We start from the raw sequence: 24,740 nt of genomic DNA, 5'->3' as shown, positions 1-24,740 counted from the left end.
AATCCTGTCTGAACTCTGTACTGACCCTGCTTTGAGTGGGCAGCTTAGATGACCTCCAAAAATTCCTTACAACTTGAAGGATTTTATGATTCAATGACTAAATAAAAATCTCCTTGTTCCTGCACTCATTCATACCTACACTCACAGGGAGGATACTCAAGACTTAATTCACCTAATTGCAATAAAACCCCTAAAATATTTATAAAAAGCATTTCAATTGTCTCTAATAATCCAATTCCTACAGAGACAAAGAGAACTAAGAATAAATATAAATTTAGAAAGCAATACTTACTGTTACTTGTCGGCTCAGGAAACCCAACATTCTGGCTGTTCCAACTCTTGTTTTCTCCAAGCTGAAACAGGTAGAAAAAAAATAAGTAAAGAGCAAACTACTCCTTAAACAGAACATTCATATTTATAAATTAGTTGAAAGATCCTATAAAGGATGACTTGGAATTGCCACATCTGCTCACAAAATTTTGTTAAGACATCTTAATTTTTGCCTAAAATAGGTTCTTTGAGAAATGAATACCCTTCATGAATAAACATTAACAACTATTGCCTAACACTGAAATATAAATGTTTCCCCAAGGATTAGGCTTAACTCAATGTTACCAAATCAGAGTTAAAATCAAATGTTTTATGCAGCTCTCAACTGAAAACATACACATACAAGAGAGAAATTATATTCTAAAATGAGAAGATCCTAATATCTATCCATGAAAGAATGCGTAAACACTACAAAGTATTTTGGGTATAATTTTAAAATATTTACTTGCTAGGAATACTTTTAGTTACTGAAGTGGACACAATAGAAAAGATTGCAATTTTCCATTTGATTTTAATACACAGACTTCTTTGAGGAAGCTAATTGCCTTCAAATTAATTATATTATGTTTAACACCGGGTATTACTCAGACACAGAAAGGGAGCAATTAACACAGAAGTTAAAAATGGAGCCATTCCTGAAGTCTCCACAGTAATTAAGATGGTAGTGTTTTAGAGTTATGTGTAAATGTGGACAAAAACGTACGAGCTTGTTCATGAAATAGGAGTTATTGACAATCAGCTCTATGAATGCAAAGCCAATGACCCTTTTCAGATTTCACTGGGGTTACCCCTTGTCCTATCCTTATATGCCCCTGTAAAAAGTCCCTGTCCCTACAAGTTTTTTGAAGGCCTCCTTTAGGTACTGCAAGGCTGCTCTAGGGTCTCCCTGAAGACTTCTCCATGCTGAACAAGCCCAACTCTATCAGCCTGTCTTCATAGGAGAGGTGCTTCAGAGGGCTGAAGCACCTTTGTGGTCCTTCTCTGGAGTGAGTCCAGAGACTCACTCCAACAGGTCCGTGCCTTTCTTATCTTGAGGACACCAGAACTGCACACAGCACTCCAGTATAGGGGGAGAATCACCTCCCTCGACCTGCTGGTCACGCTCCTTTTGATGCAGCGCAGGAGACGTTTGGCTTTCTGGGCTGCGAGCACACACTGCCGGCTCATGTTGAGCTTCTCACTGACCAACACCTCCAAGTCCTTCCCCTCTGGGCTGCTCTAAATCCATTCTCTGCCCAGCCTGTATTTGTGCTTCTGATTCCCCCCACTCATGTGCAGGTCCTTGCACTTGGCCTTGTTGAACCTCATGAAGTTCAGCCACCTCTCAAGGGTGTCAAAGTCCCTCTGGATGGCATTCTTTCCCTCCAGCATGTCGACCGAACCTCATAGCTTAGTGTCATCATCAAAATTGCTGAGGGTGCATTGAATCGCACTGTCCATGTCACTAACAAAGATGTCAAATGTTCCAATGCCAACCCCCGATGAATGCCACTTGTCACTGGTCTCCACTTGGACACTGAGACATTAATTGCAACTCTGAGTGCAGCCATCCAGCCAACTCCTTATCCACCAAGTGGTCCGTCTGCTAAATCCATGTCTCTCCAGTTTAGAGACAATGATGTCATGCAAGACAGCATCAAATGCTTTGACAAGTCCAGGTAAATGATGTCAGTCACTCTCCTCTTATCCACCAACACTGTAACCCCATTGTAGAAGGCCACTGAATTTGTCAGGCACAATTTACCATTAGTGAATTACTACTACTTAGCATGTAGGCTTCACCAGTCACTCCTTTTTTCCCATGTGCCTTATCATAATTTCCAGGAGGATCTGCTCCACAATATTCCCAGGCACAGAGATGAGACTGACTGGCCTGCAGTTCCCCATGACTTCCTTTTTTATTTCTTAAAAATGGAGGTTATATTTCCCCTTTTCTGGTCGGAAAAGAGACTAGGCTGCTATGACTTCCCAAATATGATGGACAGTGGCTTGGCCATTTGAACTGCCAGTTCCCTCAGGACCTGCAGATGCATTTCATCAGGTCCCATGGGCTTGTGCACCTTCAGATTTTTTCAGTGGTCTAGAACCTGATCTTCACCTACTGCGGGCAGTTCTTCATTCTCCCCGTCCCATCTTTGCCTTCTGCAATTTAGGCAGTGCGGCTGGAGCACTTGCCAGTGAAGACTGAAGCAAAAAAGTTGTTGAGTAACTTGGCCTTATCCATGCCTCTGGTAATCACATCTGCTTCCTTCTGGAGGGGCCCCACATTTTCTCTAATCTTCTTTTTATCACCAATATACCTGCAGAAGCTTCCCTTGTTGCCCTTGATCTCCCTGGCCAGATTTAATTCTTTAGCTTTCCTAACCTGATCTTTATCTTTCCTAACCTTGGCAAGCCTATGACCAAAGATGCTTTTCCCTTTCTCTGACAGATAAACTCCATCAGCCCACAATAGAACAGGTTTCTCAAAGTGAGTCCAATGGTCCAAGTAGCTGAACCCCTGCCTGTGGTACCCGTCCTGTAACCATACATTGATTTGCCAGATTTGACTGGCCCTTTGAAACTCCCTCCTTTTGACTGGGAGGATTGATGAAAAAACTGCCTATGCTCCAGAGTCCCTTAAATATATTTGTATTTACCACTGTCTGTTACAACAGCATGTTTTTTGTCATGAATCCATATTGTGCATCCATAACATGACAGGAAAATCAGCACAAGTGTGCCGCTACAAAACGAGAATTTCCAACTCTCCTTATTAATCTCTTTTTACTGTTTATTAACTTGAGTGTGATGAGGAATTTAAGAAGAATTCACTTAGTTATCCTTAGTGTTGCTGTCTCAAATGAATGCAATCTATTTTGGTTTTCCTCTGCCTAAGAGAATTAAAGTGACAGGAAGAAATTAAAAGATAGAAGCATGAAAAAGTAAAGACATCACAACTCTCCATTTTCACACACAGAACTGACATCCTGATAGCTGCAAAAAGTCTCTCAGGGCACTATCAAACTTCTCTCCTCAGGGTTTCACACAACCATTACAGATTTCTTCCAGCAATCTGATTACCTCAGAAAAGAGCAGAGACTTTATATTTTACATTACCTGGATTACCTATTTACCCGTGCTGCCATTAGCACCATGCATGGCTGTTGTAAAACTCTTAGGTCTTCCTTAAAACAATTAATACAGTCACATTTTATGCACTGAGGTTAAGGAAAAAACTCTGATTTTGGTTCTGCTTTTTTTGAAGGGAGGAGGAAGGGGATGAAAGAATGTGGGGGGTGCAGGGGATAGAGAAGTTGCCTTTTTTAAAAGCATCAAAAATAACACAAGTGAAAATTGTCCATTTAGATGCCAACCTGATACATCAGCTAATCTATGTTAGGCCGCATTTTGGAGTCAAAGAGAGAAACAAGTATCTTTTAATGGTACATCTTTATTGTGCAACTTTTATGGAAGGAATTTTGCAATGCTCAAATTGGTAGACATCTAAGGCTATTTTCTCTCTTCTCCAGCACAGTATCTGCAAATATGTTCAGTCTATTATATACAGAAGATAAAGCCAGATGTTCTAGATATTTTATGTCCTTAACCCCAGCAAAGCTATAAAAATTTGTTCTATGATCTTGAATACCGCCACTACATAAAATTTGAGTAGTTCACATTTTTTGGATACTGCATCATGTTTGCTCATTGTGTTCAGTATAACAGCAGGCCATTGTATGCTTTCCTATCAATTCTAAGATATCTATGTCTGCAAGCATGTAATTAAACCTTTTTTTTTTTTTAAGATAATGCACTTGTAGGCAATAGTTTAATAAATGCAGGGAAACAAAGCAGCCACTCTATTTTTTTAATATAACCACAAGTTTCCACTGCATAGAGCTCTCCAAAGCAACTATGTTGTAGGCTGAAATTTTTCAGGCTTTATCTCTGAAAATTAGTGAGTAAAAATAGTTCAGCCAGTTTGAAATCCAGGAATGAAAACCTGTGTTTCTCTCTTTTGATTTGTTTTTTTAAAAAGCCCTTTGGCCAAATTGGCAGTGAAGAAAAACTGATAGAAAGTATCTTCTAGAGCAGAAAAGTCTCAGCATTCTGGTGAAATGAATTATCATTTGACTCTGTCATAAGCCTTTTTAAAACAGCTATGAATGTAGTGTCTTCTCACTAGAAACACCATCTAGGTTCCAAGTATCTCAGTTTAGAGTATGGCACGCTTGTTGAAGACTAAGTACAGTTAAGAACAGTGAAGAACATAGTGACAGTGAGTATGACTAGCATACATCGAGCAGCTCCTCTTAAAGAAGAGAGAAACAGGAGATGCAACACTAAGACAAACATTGACTACCATGGCTGCTTCACGTATAAAAATTACTAACATCATTCCTCTCAATGCTCTCTGGATGTCCAAAATGGATTAAGAGCAAGACGTACATTCATCCTGATTGGTAAGTAGAAATAGGCACACATGTCACATGTACACTTTTGCATACAGACTATCCTATGGAACTACATTACTGTTTGTAATTACCCCTAGAATAGTACACTACTAAGTGTAGCTATAGAGCTATAGCTAAACAAAGGCTGATCTCTGACAAGCAACCTCCTAAAAGAGGGGGTGCACATGGTTAAGCTTCCACTCTTACTAAGTGACTAGCTGAGACAGCTAAAACTCCAGACAAGGGTAAAATGTGGGCATTTTAACAACTGATCCTTACCTTCTCTGGTTGGTCTTGAAGAGGAGTAGAGGCTTTGTAACCCAGCTGTAGCAACATTGCTTCTGCTGCATTTCTTTTAGCTATTTTCTTGTTTGGGCCTGTTCCAGTAGTAATATCATTGCCTACTTTCACCTTAAAAAGAAAACACATCATGATCACGACAAAGGTAAGACTTCTTAATATCAGATGTAATAATCTTGCTGACCTACCAACAACTGTCAGCCTCTTTTGATGAAAATGCAATCTTGAAAAAGTCACTGCAAAAGGGGACTACAATACTGCTTCACATGGAGGAGCTGGATGAGATTTTTCAGAAGGTCCCCAAACTCATACCTCAAAGAGTTACATTTTTCTGTCTCTCAATGTACACACAGTTGTCTCGCTCTTTCACCAGCCTCTGTCAACCCCATTCTCCCTGCTGCACAACTCCCCCACTCTTTCTTAACGCAGGAAGGAAGCACTGTAGGACCTGTGCTTCCTCTTTCTTGTAGAAGCGCTGCCTTCTTGTAGAAGCTCCCCCGCATTATCAGGACAGTATCCAGAACAACGGAGAGACAAACAATGACCTGGAGATTTAAATTACAGTGGTTTCTAAAGAAAGATGAATACCACGTTCATGTTCCTCCACTTTGTTGCACGCGCTGCAAGGAACATGGGGGCTGGGTCTGCTTTCTTCAGCACTTACACCTGACAAGCTTTTATCAAAATTGTCTTTGGAAAGAAGTCTCCTCATTGGACCTGTGGCCTGTACTGCACACAAGGGTTTTGACAAACAGGATGCCTTTCATAAACCTGGGAGAAATTAAAATCTCAAAATAAAGGCAAATTATAGACAATGGATATCCACAAAGAGTGAAACTCTAGCTTATTCATAGAATCATGGAATGGTTTGGGTTGGAAGGGACCTTAAACATCATCTAGTTACAGCTCCCTGACATGGGCAGGGACACCTTCCACTAGACCAGGTTGCTCCAAGCCCCATCCAACCTGGCCTTGAACACTGCCAGGGATGGGGCAGCCACAGCTTCTCTGGACAACCTGTGCCAAGTGCCTCACCACCCTCACAGTAAAAAACTTCTCCCTAGTATCTAATTCCTTGGCTTTTAAATTCTTGAAGCTGTATGAGTCTGTTTTGTGAATTAGTGCTGTCATTGCTATTCACTTATGCAATATTCATAGCTCTTGGATAGGTATATTTCAGTCTTTTCATTAAGCCATTTTATTTGCCAAATTTTTTCTTAAGATAGTGTATTACCTCAAGGTGCGTTAAAAAAAGGAAACCAAAATAAAATAAGAATAATAAAATAGCCAAGGTAATTTGAATGAAAGAAACCTCAGAGGTTAAAGACCTAAAACAGTCTGGAAGGAGCTTTAAAAATATTGTAAAAGTAGTCATGCACTTGTTAAATAAATAATAGCAATAAATTTAGTAATTGATGCTATACAATAACTATTCACTTTCCTCACATTGCCATTTATATATTTTCCTCATAGTTTTCATTTTTATTTACTCAAATACTTATTAATTCTAAACACAGAGGATGTAAATAAATAATAGTGATCACAAATATCCTTTCTAAATACATATAGAATTATGCAAAAAAGCTTTGTCTACCTAAACCAGAAACATTAATAAACTCAAAATATAAACCTTACCTTCTATGCAGTTCCACGACCACAATTAAAAAATAGCCTTATGAGTTTATATGCAATAAAATTGAGGGACTTTAACGGGACAGGGCAAAAAGATAATTTATAACATAGCTCACAATAAATCAATACGCTGCTATTTCTCAGACCTGTAAAACTGGTTTAGCTATTATTAAAACCTCTATCAAGGATTAAAGGTCTGACTACAAAGAGAAAGAGCTTTCTGAAATTAACTTTGGGAACAGAACACCAACTAATGTCATCAGAGGTTTTCTTGTGTTTATCTAGTAGTCAGGACAAGTAATTGGATCCATTTCATCACATCTAAACTTGCTCTTTGTGTGACAGATAAAAATGAACATATTATCTCTGGATATTTTACTTCCACATTCAATTAAATTAAATGAAAACATTGTTTAAGTAGTTTATACAAAGGCTTTTTATCCTGATAAGGTTCTTTGCATGTCATAATGAATTCACTGAGACTTCCTGAAGGTGGGAGAAACAGCAGTATGATTTGAGTGTGAAAATATTACAAAAGGGGAAAAAACAGAGCTAAAGTGTTTAAAAGTATTCATAACAAAGCAACTGTTGTATGGAATTTCTTTGAATTTCCTAAGTCTTCTTAGATAGGGGAGACTTCTACATGTTCACTGCTTTTAAGATCCTTTTTTTATTCAAACCAAGGATTTTGCCACTATTGAGACTCCTCCAACAGAAAAAATATTCCCAGCCCATCTTTCTAATACTGGACTGTGTTGCACAGTCATCTTCTGATGCTTCAAGCAACCATCTCTAACTGTGCACGCCCCCATGGGAGTGTAAGCATGGAAAAAGGGACTGTCTGTGACAGAATTACTCTTTTTTCAAGTACTTTCACGTAGCATAAAAAGTTGGAAATCCAAGTTTATATTCATAAATCAGTTTCTGCAACAAAAGGATCCCAATATCTTCTTTTGCTTCAGAGACAAACATATCATCAAGAAAGACCACTGAGATCCAAGGAAATTAAGATTGCTAGCCTATCTTGATAAACATGAAGGAGGGACTCAAAGATTTAAGTGAAAATATAATTAATTTCCTGGGGAAGGAGATGCTGGAACATCATAAATTCTGCTTGTGATCAGAAGTGACATTTTGGTGTGGTCTGTAGACAACAAGTCAAAATATGTTGAGGCATGCTGTTCTGAATTGTTCTGACACAAAACTACCCATGAGTGAAAACACAAGAGTAAAGAATTCTTTCCTGCTCCTAATCTTTCTCAACCTGCTTTTGTGCTAACAAAATATCAAGGCTATATCAAATCTTTGTACATGTTCTTCATTTGAAAATTAAAGCACCTACTGTTTCTGTATTAGGTCCAGAGCCTTTAACTGGACGGGCTAAACCACTGGATGTAAGGCTGGTTTTGTGATATTTCAGACATGAACAAAGCCACAAAGAAACTGAAAATCTGAAAAGATTTATAACACTTTTTAAAACTGAAATGCTTGGTAATAGGGAGATACTCATATCCATATTTCAGAATACTTGACTGTATTGCAATCCTCTGATTAGCAACACCCCATTTTTTTCAAAAAGACAAGTAAAAGTAAATAAATCCTGAACCACCAGAGATAAAGACAAGTGATAAGACCACCAGGTGTAATAAAAATAAGGAGTATAAAAAATGCAAAACCACTACAACAAAAGCACCTAAAAGGCACGTAACCTAATTGCTATTTGTTTCAGAAGAAAGTTTAAACAGGCTTTCTGATACTGTATTTCTTGCGTAAGTGACCATAAAGCAAAGAAAGAGCTAAACACAGAGGGATCCATTTCATATCATGCCACCATTTTGCTTGAGTTTGAACATAACATAGCAAGAGCATTATCTCTAATGTGATGGCAGATGATACCTGCATAACAAATTCTCGACGGCGAGGCATTCCTCTCTCTGAAAGAAGAACATACTCTGGCTCCTTCTCCTTTTTGGCCTGTTGGATCTGAGCCAGACGACTGATAGGATTCATTCCTTGACCATATTCTGGTCCAGTCTAAAACAGATTTAAAAGAAAGAACCGTTATTTCAGCATATATCCATACAACTATTATGCTGCTGCAATAAGTCATTTACGAGGGTTACCTCTTCTTTAATACTGCCTTTGAGAAAATAAGAAGTAAAATTCCCATCATCTGATCTGTTCTGAGACAGAAGGTAAGAATCCTTAAGCACAAAACTGTTGCAAAAATTATATCTCTGTTGTCTGCCACTGTTGAAGGTAGTGTGGATAACTAGTATCTGCAAGCTGCTAATACCCTCATGTCTCTATGGAGGTCCTATTGGGATGGATGAAAATTAGTGGGTCCATCAGTCAATTGCATCTTATTGCGTTATTTCTATGACCTTTTCCCTTAACACCTTAAAACAGGTTGCTGCAGTGCTAGAGTATGCCATATGCTGAGGAGGGATTTACAAGGGGACTTAAACAGATTTGCCATTTAACAAGGAAGCTGCCTCTCTCAGCTTTCCTGCCTTCTTTCTCAACACTTTTGCCTTCCATTCTACAATGCAACTAAAGGTGTAGAAGGTTTGCTCTGTTTGTGTTATAGGAATTCACCCTCACAAAACTGTTACGTAGTGAAGCTAGAGAGGAGTAACTCCAAGGGTTAGAAATGTTGCATAGTGTGAGCCACCCACAAAGTATTCCAAATGCTTTACAGATGAATCCTTACAATAACATGTCAAAATGTATGCTTGTTGGAGGAACTAAACTGATGGAGGGAAGACAAAAGGACTGAGAGACTGATCTGTCCAAGATTTCACAGAGAGGTGAAAAACTGCAGTCCTTACAAAACATTTCGTTTTGAAGTCCTTTTAATATGTTATTAATCACACAGCAAATGCTCTCTGGATGCAAATAGCTATGAAAATATTTGTTTGCAGTTCCTACAAAGAAGAAATTAAGATCCAAAAAAAATTATCTGAAGTCATATTTAACTAATTTATATACTATAACACAAAGAATGAACTTGTAAATGTAAAAGGCATTTGAATGTAGAATTGGTTTTATGTTATTGAGTTACTTCCTCTTCATGAAGCCATTTGCAGGATAACATCAGCATTCATGCTTGTTTGAGCTTCTCAAATAAGAACAAACAAGTGGTCCAGAACCTAAAGAGATGATCAGCAACTGAAGGCAAAAAACCAGAGAGGGATATTATATTAAGAAAGCTGTGCAGCAAAACCTACATAGTGTAACTGCTGAAATTGTTAAGAGAAGACGTAGGTGACAGAATCAAAACAATGTCCTGCACAAGGGTAGCTGTGTGGGCAAGAAGCCAGGCAGAGATAAAATGCAGAGCAGGCTAAATAAAGTGCAGGCAATAAGATATAGCCTCATAAATATATATAAAAATAAAAATAAGTTAGTGTTGTCACTTTTTTGATGCTCAAAACATATGCAGGTTAATTTAAAAGGAAATGGACATAGTGAAAGGATTTCAGAAGTTTGGCTATTCAAAAAATAAAAACCTTCTACATATCCAGGTTATTCTGACTATTAACATCTCTTTTAATTTGGCAAACTTCAGATAATTCAACGTAAAATTGTAATGGTAAATGGGACTTGGTAATGTGAGGTATTTTTTACATTATTATACCCTTAGCATCTTTCTTGAGAAAATCTTTCCAAAATGAGACTGCCAGAGCCAACAGCCTTTTCAGATCGTGCAGCTGCATTAATGCTGATGGTTTTCCATTGAATAATTTTTTATGTTAACTTTTTCCTGGACGTGTTTGAGAATTAGATCCTCAGAATTAGAGTAGGAGACAGGTATTTAATTAACCAAGCTTGTTTTGACAAATCACTCATTCTGTTTCGAAGGCAGAAGAAAAAGAGATAAAATTTAGGTCCTGAAACTATATTCTGAAGTACAGATTTTGGACATGAAGGTTTCATGTTTTTTCCTGCAATTCTAGTCTCAAGGTTCCTGATCTGCACAGTATGGGGCAAAAGTGACTCTAAAACCAGAGAGAAAGTAAGTATCTCTCCACTGCTATTTACATTGACCTAAAATGAGTATTAAAGTCTACTAATGTGCCCTTACGTATACCAAAATCGCTATCCAACATGGCAGACAATAGAAATTCATGTACAGAGAGTTTAACTACTTCCTCACAAAATGCTACTTCCTAAATTAAATGAAATGGAGCAGATTTCAGCCATTTCTAAAGCCTTGTCTTCTACATTGAGAAAATGACAAGTTAATCTAATTAGCTGCTCAGTACTGAGACCAGGTAGTGATGATTCACAAATACTTGGACACTGTGTGGCTGCTTTGTTTAGATCATTTGGAAGACTAATTACTTCAGACGACCCTTTGGTTTTGTATGAATTTAGGATGAGTAGACAAACCACGGCTAGTCACCACAGACTGACTGAATTGTAGAAGTAGCAATAAATTACTGCCACTAAGAATAAAAGCACCACTTATGAGGCTTGAGCTCTCAAAAATCAAGAGCCTCTAAAGGAAGCCTCATGAGTGCAGCAGGAAGCATATTAATAGCCTCTGAGAAGGGTATGTTTTAATGGAGAGAGGGTGCAAAGTCTGCAAGTTCTCCATTGGCCGGTCTCCCATTTTCAGCATTTTCTATCTGTATTTAAGTGCCAGAGAGCATTTTCAAGCACACGCTAACTTTAACACAGACACCTGAAACAGAAAAAGTCCTTTGGCACTTGGCAAAGTGGTGCAGCAGGCTGAGATGTCCACATTCTATTTCAAAACTTTCAAAAATTAAATTGAAGCTGAAGCCACAAAACTCCCAAATCCAGCTCCACAAGGGGAGGAAGCTGGACTGTGCACTGTTTCTCTGTATATCTAGTATTTCATATATCTTTCTCCCTCTTTAAACTGGGGAGGGGGAAATGATCAGGAAGGGAACCACCACATATGCTTGGTGGCGTCTCCCAAAGACAATGCTAAAACTTCACATGGCTGTACAGAGCTGCTTGAAGGGTTTGATCCCCCACTAGACTTGGACCAAACCCCTGAAGACTTCAGTGATGTGAGCTCAGCTCTTAAGCTGAGCACTTTACAAGCTATATTATGTGTGAGAATTTCACAGCAATCTCAGAATTTAAAAAAGCACAGGCGTATTGGCACAGGCAAACAACAATATTGACAGAAAATGAGAAAAAGCCTTTACTGATTTTAAATCTGAGTAACTGTTACCGTCTGAGCAAACATTCTTAATTCTGTCAAAGATGGACACATACCTTCAATATTGTTTTTGGACGCTTTTTAAAGTAAAGTTTTGGCTTTTCAATCACAGGAAGCGGAGGAAGTTTCTTAAGTTCTTGTAGGACAGCTATTGCGGCACGTTTCTTTGAGAGTTTCTTACTGTTGCCTTCTCCTTCTGCAGTGAATTCACCTACTGTAACTCGTGTAACAAAACTCTTCATATGAGGAGGTCCACTTTCTTTAATCACCTTTTAAGTGAAAGTAACATTGACTCAAATCACTCTACAAGAATATAACTTGTTTGTATCTCTGCAATGTACTTACTACTAATGCAGTTTTCCTACTAATTGAAGGCATTAGATGAATGTCTGTAAAATGTGGACAATTAATTACAGTATCACACTTGAGGACAGAAAATTAAGGCTAATTAGATAAAGCAAATCTAACGATCATGTTCAATGTTTCCCAGAAAGTACAGCAGACCTATGTTTTCAACAAGATGTATACAATAATACAACACACAACAATAAGGCATATGTAGACCAAGGCTGCTGTTTTTTACCTTGCAATGTGTTTCATATACTAAAAAAAAATTCAATTCATGAAGGTCCACTGCACTTTGGCTATTTCTTTACATAAAACATGTTCAATACTAGATTTATATGGCATCACTTCAACCCATTCATCATTTTTTTCTATTATAATTGAAACTTAGGATGTTCATGCACAGTCCCAAACTTCAGTGTGAAAGGCGTGTATTTTTATGCTGTCCTGGCTGCCAGAGTACAACTCAGAGCAATATCCTATACATTGGAAAGCCTGCCACATTCTCACCTCCATGACTCTCAGCTGTCCTTCCCAACAGTACCAAAAGGAAACATCAAAAGAGCCACCACAACTCACACAAAAGCCATCAGTTCTGAAAAGATTCATTTACTCATTCCCTTCCAAACACATCAGGATGACACTGAATAAAAACATTTGATGTACTTCTCCAACGTTAAAAGTTACAGTAATTTGGAAAAAGGAAAAAAGAAAAAGTTCTGAATGTACCTTCCTTTAGCTCTTTTTCTGTCTTCATTTTTACATATACACACAATCTCCTTTTAAGAGGCTGTACTGTTAGGACGCATTCACCAACAAATCACAGCACTACAAGTGTTAAGGTAGCCATCTCTTCATGTATGCACCCTATACTGGTCTGGACAATGTCTATCAGGAATTAGAGACCTCACTTGGGAAAAGGTTCAGTTATTTTGTTTGATGGGCGGAAGCAGCTACCTAATTTAATCTTTGTTACATGTAATGTGCATAAGGAGACATTAGAGCATCTGACAGGCATCTCCTTGTATCATCTTCAAAATCAATACAAATACATATGTTTTCAGTAGGCAGAATTACATCAAACCATTTGTTGAAGTGTAATGCTTGAGTGCAAGGGAATTGAGGTGAAGGTGCTACGGCCTTCTTGGTGTAATAACTACATTTTTAACAGGCTGAAACCTTCAACCTTAATATTATTACAACATGTTTTGTATTAAAGTTCTTTTTTATCAAGGTCATGTCCCTTGCATTATTTAGTTTTGCTATTACACTGTAATGAGGTCTCCTTAGGCTTGTATTTCTTTTTTAAGCTCTCTTTTGTGGCAACTTCACCCAGTATATACAATTACCACAGCATTTATCACAAAAAAGACACAAAATGAAAATTAACAGACAACTTTGTCCACATTTTCCCAGAATAAGACGACATCTGTGCCAGCATGGGATTTTGCTGTTGTAGTCCAGCAGTGTTCCCACACTTAAGATTCCAGGTAATAATTTCAGAAGTGTTTTCAAGATTGCCTCACTTGAAAGGTGCCCACTAATGTTCACCATGTGAGAAGGCAGTGGTGATTTTGAGACCCAAGCTGAGCCTCAGGAAGCTTCACTGCCTGCATCAGAGCTGGGACAAGCTCAGCACCAGGATCTCCTGCTCTCAGGCACAGTTGGGCTTCATATCAGTGCTGAACATCTTCATTGCACTGCAGTGTTTCCCTCTCTGTTTTAAAGGCATATCTAAATCCATCCCTGGACATTGCTATCCAGGTATTACAACATGTTGTCCAGAAAACATGGGTAAATTAACCTTACTAAGGTCCTTAATCTTTTTGTGGTCTTACTAATACCATTATATAGGTGCTTCTACTTACATGCAATATAATGTATTAATAAAACATATAAGAATGTCTATAGTGATCAGATTAAAAAGGGCAAAATAACATGCTTAACAAATATAATTGCTGAGTTCCTAAAATATAACTTTCATATAAATTTTCTCATATTTGTATAAATGCACACAAGTATATATGTGTATGAAGAATGTTAATACAAAACCTGATCATATTTTCATATACATGAAAATGTATTTCTTAATATAAAACTAATGTATTCTGGTGTGTTTTTCATCTTTTAAACATTTTAGTATGTGACACAAGGTAAATAATTGCCTGGAAAACATTCAAAATTGTTTCTTTGTTAGTGTGTAAATGAAAAAAAGTCTGTGTTGTCAACGGAATGAACCCCATAGGATTTAGATGGGATCTGGATCAAGCTAACCATCCAAATTTGGTAATTTAGCAAAAATAATATTTACCTAACAGCATTTTTGGTTAGCCCCAGGTTTTAGATCTTTTTACTCCACATGATTTCAAACAGTTGTTCTGTAAGCCTTGGGACAGAAAACACTGAAAAGAAATTCAGCCTTTGCTGTCCAAGAACACTATATGCATTAGTACATTAAACTATGTCCTCAGTTGAAAGATACGACCCGTGGACCAAGTCATGGCTAATTTAAAGCTGAGAATTTGATTAAAGGTGACAGTTCAATACACTTTTCTTTTTGTATTCCACAGATTTAAAGAATAACTCCAGGAAGAGAAAACACATGGGGCCAAAACACATCTAAGGTCAAGTTACATCAAAAGTGAATTTGGCTCAATTTAACGAATCATGCTGACAAATGAAAAACAGCAGTACAACTACAACGAAAGAGCAATGATGGTTTAGTTATTAATGAAACTCCAGGTAGGAAATTCAAAAGATTATGACAAGATTAAATGGACATAAAAAGAAACCAATAATGGAGTAGTCAAAAAGCAGGTCAACAAAAACATGTCACCTATATCCAGTGATTATTAAGAAGTTTCAAAATACCAATATATTAATATATTTCCATATGCTGTGCAGGCATACCAGATTTCCCCGGTTAAAAAAGAAAAAATAAGCCTGTATGTTTTATTAAAACTGGAGTAAGGAACGGTGACTGACCATCATGCAAAACCTGAGCAAGAGCTATTCAGTATGTCCATCATCCAACCTAAAAGCCTTAATCCCCAGGAGAGAAGGAGCTTGATGGGTGTAAGACTGCCTGCTGAGAACTTGCTCAGACTCCCAGCATCGGCAAATTGGTCAGTTCCTGTTTTTCAAAATATAGAATCTCTGCTTTACTGTGATAAGACTGGGACACAAGGAACTGCAACTCTTTTTTTCCCAGAACACTGGAAGGGGATGGAGGAGCAGAAAATCTACCTGTTCAGGCACTCTATCGCCTCACTACTGATACTGAGAATAAACAAAAAAAATTAATAGTAAAATTACTGTATTTGCTATTCTAAAGAAAGAGCACTCTAATCCAAAGTCATTCTCTCTTTTTTTACTGAAAATAAAACGACAACCTAAAACAGTCCAACATGTTCTAACAATTGAAGCGGTTGACTTCAGTGACGTCTTTTCAGCTCTCCCAACTCCTTACTCACAAATCAGAAACAAAAACCATATATGTTGCAAAAGAACTGAAAAAAGCAAGGTTTTAGCCTACTGCCAAGGAGGGAATAAGAAGCAAAATGACCATTTTTCAGCTATTCTAACTCCTACAGCAATCCGTTTTGTACTCCTCCTTAAAAATTGTTTGTTCACTGAGAGTCACAGAATCATAGAATGATTTGGGTTAGAAGTGACCTTCAAAGTTCACCTAGTCCAACCCTCCTGCCATGAGCAGGGACATCTTCAACTAGATCAGGTTGCTCAGAACCACATCCAGCCTGGCCTTGAATGTCTCCACAAATGCCTTAGAATTCTGAGTTGTGTTTTGACTGAAAAAGGGCATGATTAAAGGTTAGCTAAGGATGCAGCAGTGATGAGTATGCAGTAAAGCTTGTTCTTTGTCAAAATTAAATGCTTTTATTTTAGTTAATAATTTAATAGATAAAAGTTCCTTAAAACTCATCCTAAAGTTCCTAGTCAATTAAAACTAGACATATTACATGAAACAGGGTAGACAGAAGAAACCCACAAGGTTCTGCATGCTCTTGCTATTTTCCACTTCTTGTGCAATTCTGAGGACATGTTTACATAGAACTTTACATATCTTTATGGTCACTGCTTCGTTGCATAACAAAACACTGTTGGAACATTTGCTGAAGCTTTGTCAGATGAAGAAAAGGCAGATCACACACACACACACACACACACACACACACAATGTCAGAGAAATATCAGAGAACGCTTTGATGCTTGCCTGGAATAACACAAGACCATTTGTAAATAAAATCCTATCAGAAACATCAGATCCTGGGGATTACCCACAACTGCTTAGCATTTTTATTGAAATATAAGCCAGTACCAAGTTCAGCCAAAACTATTAAGAATGTCACCTATATAAGGACAGGAAATATAAGGGCAGGAAATAACACAAAACCTGTCAGGAGAAAAGAAACTGCCTTTTTTCAATTTTGGTAATGTTTTTTGGCAAATGACCCATCAGACTTTTCTTATACCAAGTTATCTCTGCCTTCATTGTCTATTTGCCAAATGCTCTCCCTTAAATAAGCTGAAAAAAAGGAATAAAATTAAGAAGACATCTGAAGCACTATCCCTGCTTACTTTCCAATCTCCAAGGTATTCTCTGACCCATGCTCATACACCTCCTTGCAGTTTAGTGTAATGATTTGTATGGAACGATTCAAAATACTTTCTAAATGCTCAAGAAAGAAAATTATGTGTGAAAACCGAAACATTAATTATGAGCTTCCTTTTTGAAACACAGGCATGTGTTTCCATTATGCCTGATCTTACAGAAGAGTTATGTTCTTTATATGTAGCTGCAAATTGAGATCAACACCCCCAGACACCCCAGTTTTATCCTCCAGATTTTACATTCTCTTAACTTTCTAATTACTCTATATCACATAGACCATACATATGAAGCATACAGCCTTTACAAGACTGAGGAATTCCTTAGTCAAGACCAATATTCCTTGTCTCTCTTACCTTCTGAGGGATTTCTCAGATCTCTAAGGTCCAAATATCTCATTTGACATTGGCCAACACTCAGTTTAAATGTAAAACAAACCCCAGAAATATAAAACTTTAAAGTGCCACTTACATCTGCATTTTCTGCATTACAAAGAAAAACAAAAAGGGAAAAAAACGAGCTTGAAGTGTGGTGGCTCCTACCACAACAACGTTGGATTTTTACAACCAGTTTGTGTAAGAACTCTCTCAACAGAAAAAATTTTCCTGCTGCTATTCTCCCGTAGTTAGCTCATTGATAGAATTGGAGCTATTCCAAATATTCTTTATTACTTAAGGTAAACAAAGGTGTCAGAAGCAGGTTCTTGGATAAAATCATGTTAAATGAGAACAAAAAATCATGAAGTCATAAGTAGAAATAGATAAGGAGTCAAACAGATAAAAAGATACTCATGGCTTTCTGAAACCAGTACATCGGATGAAAAGTATTTCAGTGGGAACTTTTAAAGCGTTTAAAGCAGTTAAAGCAGTTAAAGCAAAGACTTTGGCTGACTGTTTTGAAGATTATTTCCAATCAGACTGAGTGTGGCTACTGATGTGGCTACTGATTCTAATCCCACAGCAGATCCTGGAATTGTCTTTCTGCCATACACCCATTTGCAATCAAATATTAGGTCTCTCATATCCTGAAAGAACATCTAATTTAATAGTAAAAACTCAGTGTCTTAGACTTTGATACACTAACATCTTTTTTATTTATAGTTTGCATTAATTCAAATGTAATATTCATAATGTATTTTTAACTGTGTTGAGTTGTAGAGGCACTTTTTTAATTCTTTCTTAGCAAACACACAAGTAATACATACCTCAAAACTGACGGGTATATTGCGCTTCAAAGCAATTTCAAACACTACACTGATCTCAGACTTGTTTGCATCTTTATCTTCTTCTGATTCTTTTCCTGTTTCTCCATTCTGAAAATGAAGAATACATTATCATACTACAATTTTTAGAGGATGTAAAAATACAGTATGCTTCTTCCCTGATTTCTCAGACTTTTGAGACCGCCTGTCATGCTGTATATCAGCCTTTTGTACATCCATCTCAGCACCCCATTATCAGACACCCACTAACTGTGAAGCCATATATAATGCACTTATGCTTCATAATAAACACATACACATTAATTGATAAATTAATGATAGGTGGCAAAATACCTTCTATGGGTTTTAGTGTTATTAATGACATGGGTAATAACCATGTGACACACACTTCTTCTGTCAAACATGAGGATCAAACAGACTCTCTGTGGATAACCCTTTCAAGCAAGGAAGAAGTACAGAGGACTGTATTTCTCTCAGAAGAAATTCAGTGAATCACCCTCATGCTTTGACTAGGTCACCAGGTTACAGGTGTCCTCAGCAGGTCCAGCTGGTTAATGGCCTCTCTATCAACTTCCCTGTGGGAGTTATGACCAGTGTGAAAAGGTAGTGACAGAGAACAGCTTGCTCAACACAGAACATTATTTATTTATCCATAGGAACATAACAAACAGAGAGGCTAAGAAATAAAGCAACAAAAGGCACATGCAAACATTATCTTGACTATAATTCAGCTTTACACTTTAGGTAAGTCTTATTTTTCCTCAGACAAACACTAGCATAGGGATCAGTGAAAGAGTTATTGCCTTCTACATCAACTACCTTTAGGTGTTTGCTCCCCAGGCCACATCTTCCTTAGTTCTCAAAGGTTTCACTTTCAGCTACTTTCAGACTGCAAAGCTCTGAATGTTTCAAACTGAGATCTTTCAACACCCATGTAACCTTGGCCAGGTTCCTAATTTTTTATTAGTGGAGGTAAACATCAAAGAAACTTGACCTAAATTAGGTGGACTCCTACAGAGTTCCCATCTTACATAACAAAGTCTTATCTAAATCTTCAGCCCCAACATAGCTGCACAATGCAGATACCAAAGTTATAAAATAACATTTAAAAGCATTGGGTTCTTCACATTAACAATGGAATTTATCAACCTTTTATCTACCATTAATTAACTCTTTATATATTAATCTGTAAGATAATGCAGATCCAAAAATCCAGCAGTCAGCTACAGCATGCAGACTGGGAGCACTTTTTGTCTCACTAAATGACTGCAAAATCCTGAGCCTGAAAGAGCAATTTCAATCCATAACGTTAACCTGGAGCTATATACAAAACTAAAACCCCAGGACGTACCTCCTGAAAAAATAGGGTGCAGAGCAAAGCAGTAACAAGGGTAGTTAGAATTAAATTATGTCGGGCCTCTACTCATTTCATATAATGAAAAGTAAAGTATCACTTAAATCAAGAATGCAGGTCATTATCTACAGGACAGGCAAAGCATTGATTAGGTTCACTGAGAAAGATGATCTAAACAGAGTTAAAGGGACAATACTTAAAAGTAAAAATACTGGGGGGGAATATAAAGAGTATCAAATGTAAAGAGTGGGCTACTATTAGTTTGGAAGAACCTAAGTGAGAATCTTACCCAGTATTGTATTCTATTAAGCTTGTGTTTTATAATGGACACTGATAAACTGAAAATCTGATAAAAAAAGCTACAAGGATGAACTACTGCTAAAAAACTCCAACTTTACCCCGAGACAGTGTGGAAACAACCTGTTCTATAAAAAGCTTCAAAATTGCTCAAGCAAAATTTGTGAATGTATATGGGGGAGATATTTTTTGATGTCTGCTTGTTACATTTAGCAAAGACAAGAAAATACCAAATAGATAGAAAATGAGGCTAAGTGAATTTAGAAGAAATACTTTGCAAATTATCCTTGAAATGGGGAATACTCAATCACTGGTATAATTTACATAAAATAATACAAAGCCCACTGGACTGTCACCGAGACTTTAAGTCAAGAATGTTTAGGCTTTCTAGCTATGTTCTAGCTTAACCAGATAGGTAGAGTCGAATGTAGAAGTTACAGTTTAAAATTTCATGATTAATACAAACATATCAGTCCACAAAATCCCATATTGTCCCTTCTACCCTTAAATTTATACCATATCTTTGCATATTTTTCCACCAAACTCAGTGAGACAGTTTAACCATGGGTCAAGAATAGGAAGAACCATAGATTTTAAGTTTTAGACCTTAGCACTGAGCAATAATCTTTCAAGCCACAGTCATGTGACTTCCCCAAGGAAGACAAAATATGTTCAGGAGTGTCTCAAGCATTCTGGATTTAAATTTGATCCTCATTCCACAACTGACACTTTAATTGTAAGGCCTTTCTTAGCCTTACATTTATGAAACAACAGAGGTGCTTTGGCAGCACACAATACCTCTTTTATGAAAGCAGGTTCATGTTCACCCATAACCGTGCCCTGTTTGCTGATTGCTTCTTGCTTCTGCTCACCTTATGCTCTTCTACATGTTTGCACAATGAAGTATTCAGACGGCAACACTCCTCTTTAGTGGTTTTATATGCATAAAAGCTTTCAGCCTTTTTTTTTAAAGGAGGGGAAATGGTATATCAAAATCAAAGAATACATAGAAGGCTGTATTTTAAACAAACATAGTTATGAAGGCCAAAAGGTAAACCCATGTATTTACTGTGTTATATTCCATGGATCCCATTCCAGTGAAATTTACTAAGTTACTAATGGGATGTAGTTCTAGATTGTACCAGGTCTGTCCTTGCTGTACTCTCTGCTCTCCCTGGAAGCACACTGGCAGTGACTGAGGAAGAAATAAGCTAAATCTAGTCACGTAATTGAGGCCAGCCAGACTCTAACATGTACTGGCCCTTATCCATGCATGCTGTTTGAGGAACGGTGAATCAGTCATCTCCCATGGCTGACCAAGCAGGTCAATTCTGCTTAAGCAACCAGAGTGTTACTGAGCTCACCCACATCCCATGGCAAAGGCCTATCCCACCACCATGTAGCAGCCCTGTGCAAACTTCACATGACCAGAAGCAGGGAGGAGGCTGAACCCTGGCACCATGAAACACTTAAGCTCTACTTTAACCAACCTCCAGTTCTCTGAAGAGCTACGCTCAACTCCACATGTTGCAGCAATTTGTACTCCACCATGACCTAGGCATAGAGCTGCCTCCAGCCTTCTCCAGTCACCTACACCTCTAACCCATGAAGTAACAGAGCAGTTTTTTCATTATTAGCTCCCTCTACTCTCAGTATAACCAAGCCACTGAGGAGCTGACAGTCTCCTACTTACAGACAGCTGCTACTGAGATCCTAACCATATCCCAAGTGGTCTTCAACTGCTGTACCAGAAACTCACAGTGCTCCCACAGGTTTTACAAGTACAACGTGAATGTCTCAGCTAATCTACAGTATTGTCTCCTGACAACTCTATCCTATTTTTCTCATCGCTAACTGTGGATTTGAATCAGTTTACATACACAACTTACGGTGCTGAAGAGAAGAATGAAGTTACTTCATGAGCTCACGAGACAGGCAATACTACAGCAGGCTACAAGAGTTTAGGAGACTCAATTTTCCATGACTACATTTTCTAAAAGCTTGCACATCTTAAGAGATGCTGATGTAAACAGACACGAAACAGAACTGATTAGGCAAGAATGTTAATTAGAGATTTTATTACCTTTGCTAGGTAAACTGCATATGTACATGGGCTGTGAAAATTCAGTATATAAAGGAGGTCCATATCGATGTTACATATTTACTTCTGTCTACTATTTAACATCCTAAGCACTTAGTGGTTTCATTTCCATTCTGATTAATGGATAACTTGAATTCAAAGATTATTTTGATAAAATATATTATTAATCATACAATTTTTTAAAACTAAGAATATGCTGAGCTAAAAATTTGTTTCAGTAACATGAAATTCCCAGCCAGGCTTGTGCTATGGATTCATTATCAACCAATACGTTTGACTAGAAACCAAAAGAGAAATGAAGGGAAAGAAATGAAGTGAGAAAGGAAAAAGGGATTCCTCCTAAGACTTTACATATTCTTTTTTAATAGTTTTCCTATTTTAAAATAAAACCAATATTAATTCTAGTAAATGATTTTGAAGAGAATTTCCTGATCCGAGAAAATAATGCAGCAAAACAAAGGGGTGAGTCAAACTGTCTTTGGATCAAAAGGAGGATGTAGACACGGGGTGAGGCAGAAAGAACAAAGATTTTTTTCATTATAGAAAATTATTTCCATTCTTAGAACACAGCTCAAAACTCTACACTCTCACTACTCACACAAGACACTGAAGGCACCATTAGTAATGTTTTGTGCTGTGCACAGGAGTTCAACAGGCATCATCAGAAAAAGTGTACAAAATAAGAAGATTGTCTCCTTATGCATTCATTTGGACTGAGAAATGTTATTATATTTGTCCTTTCAATTTGCAAAGATTATTTTGACAATAATTTTGTGATACATATTTTTTAAAGTATGATGCAACATTTTCATTTTTAAGCAGCAATATACACCCCTTACAACACAGCAGTGAGAAAGCTAGCTATTTAAAAAGGTACTAAGTGGCTAAAAGCCTAAAACTATCAGACGGACGACCAGTAGCTGCCAGTAAGCTCCGTCAGGTTCTGGGGTACATTGGGCACAAGTAATTTCAACTGTAAAGATCATATGCATGGCACAACACATATTTAAGGTTACTAATTAACTCTCCATGAAGCCATTGATTAAATGGACACTTTCTCCACTTCTGGTATGAGCTCAAAAATTTTATTTCATTTTTATTTTATTTTTTACTTAGCCACTGCTGACAACCCCATCTTTAAAATCCCTACTTATTTTTGTTATTTAAGTCTAGCTCCATTTTAGATGTGGTTACGAAGAAAAAAACAGTAACAATTTGTCAGTATTATTTTTCTAATTACATAGGCTAGTAGGAAAAAAAAAAACATTAAAAATTAAACATTGAAAAAATGGCAATTAAATTGTTTGATTTGGTGTCTTAATGTGAAGATTCTGACACAAACCTGAGGTAATTTTTCTGGAATAGGCTCATTCTGGAGAGCTTGAAGGGCCTTCATTGCAGCATTATGTCTAGCAGCTTGACGAGTCTTTCCTTCACCAAAAAACTCACTGTTGCCAACAGTTAACTGGACATAGAAAATTTTAGGCACTGGGCAGTGATACCTAGAAAGAAGTCATGAAAAGAAAATAATACAAGTTATGAATTTTAACCATCAATCTTATGTAATATAGAGCAGTGGTTAGGAATAAAATGTTATCTTTTCTTACAGAGTAAGACCTAACACTCAAATATACAGACTGTTCCTCAGCAGGGCTATCAGTAACTCTGACAGCATCTCCTACATGACAACCAGCTCTTCACCCACATTTGCAGGGCTCTGCAATGAGCTCTACTATACTTCAGCCAAGCTGCCCAGCTCTGTTCTCTTCTTGGTTTCAGTCTTGAGAAGATTAAACCTAAGGAGAACTGAAAGTTTCAGTGTAAGCCATGCCTGGGAGACAACTCCTGTCCCACAGGAAAGGCACGGAGGAAGAAGCACTGCAAGGTCTGCCATTTGAAACCTGTTGGCGTAGCTCAGCTCACCCACATTGTTTTTCTTTTTTGTTTTTTTCCATCCTATAGAAATATTTCCAAATATAATGGCAAGGTTTGATTTTCTGAGTATGTCTGAAAGGCACTTAAAGCAAAAAAACCAAAACATTTTCCTATGAACCAGCACAGATATTATTTCTTGAAGGAAACAGTATCATCAACAGTATCATTGTATCATCAATTCCACATCTCTATTTTCAATAATAATAATAGCTTACCCAACCCATACTCACTACCCTGAAACCTGGCTCTCACTAGCAGCAAATGAAGAAGGCAATGTAATGCCATTCTTGGGTTTGGGAGGTCCTGTCACAGCACTCTGACAACTACAAACATAAAAACTTGTCTACATAAGCAATAGCTACAGAAAAGAAGTATTCCACCACCAGCCCCACACTCATTAAAAGCAATTCAGTAAAGATAATTAGTTCTAATCACTGTTAAAATGATAATATTTTAAGAGAACATTTCCAAAAAGTTCTCTAATTATATTCTACGTAAATGAGGGAATCTTCTTCATACTCTTTGCTATGTAGTGTGGTCTGCCTGTGCTCCTTCCTCAGACAAAGGCTTTTCTTACACACTGGAGATTTAGTCCTTGGAAAAATACACACCTATCAGAAATCGTATTTCATTTCTGATAAATAATTTGTATATATTTTATGGCATTGTAAAAAAAAACAGGATTCCAAAAGCATGGGCAAAAGCTAGCTCCATTACAACAAAACTAGAATCATTTGAAGACAAAGTATTACATTTTCCTTTTTCCTCTTAAAGGATCCTTATTAAAGCTTCCTCCCTCTATTTTCATCTGTTGACACAGACGATGATGTTTTCATATGAAGACTTTCTCACTTTTCATTAATAATTGTAACTGATTCATTTCAATTACCAGACAAAAAGGTGTTAGATAGCAGCACACTCCAAACCCAGATAAGCACTCCAGTCTCAGTGTCCCTGA

The 24,740-nt window shown here is 37.4% G+C and overlaps 1 protein-coding gene across 4 annotated transcripts in view; it reads right to left on the bottom strand.

The window, feature by feature from the left end:
- The window catches only part of STAU2 (staufen double-stranded RNA binding protein 2), a 144,074-nt gene that overhangs the window by 91,078 nt on the left and 28,256 nt on the right, over nt 1–24,740 (bottom strand). For all 4 annotated transcript variants that reach the window (XM_062633177.1, XM_062633178.1, XM_062633179.1 and 1 more), the window contains exons 5-10: nt 23,190–23,349; nt 18,078–18,185; nt 11,955–12,167; nt 8,595–8,732; nt 5,046–5,177; nt 293–353 (exon numbers count right to left, since the gene is read on the bottom strand). In XM_062633177.1, the coding sequence (XP_062489161.1) occupies nt 293–353; nt 5,046–5,177; nt 8,595–8,732; nt 11,955–12,167; nt 18,078–18,185; nt 23,190–23,349 (812 nt within the window). The remainder of the gene's footprint in view (nt 1–292; nt 354–5,045; nt 5,178–8,594; nt 8,733–11,954; nt 12,168–18,077; nt 18,186–23,189; nt 23,350–24,740) is intronic.

The sequence above is a fragment of the Pezoporus occidentalis genome, unplaced genomic scaffold (assembly GCF_034315485.1).
Source record: "Pezoporus occidentalis ecotype Australia unplaced genomic scaffold, CSIRO_AGI_Poc_V1 ctg4, whole genome shotgun sequence".
NCBI classification, from domain to species: domain Eukaryota; kingdom Metazoa; phylum Chordata; class Aves; order Psittaciformes; family Psittacidae; genus Pezoporus; species Pezoporus occidentalis.
Note: the sequence above shows the minus strand (reverse complement) of the source record. Positions and strands in the feature narration are given on the sequence as shown.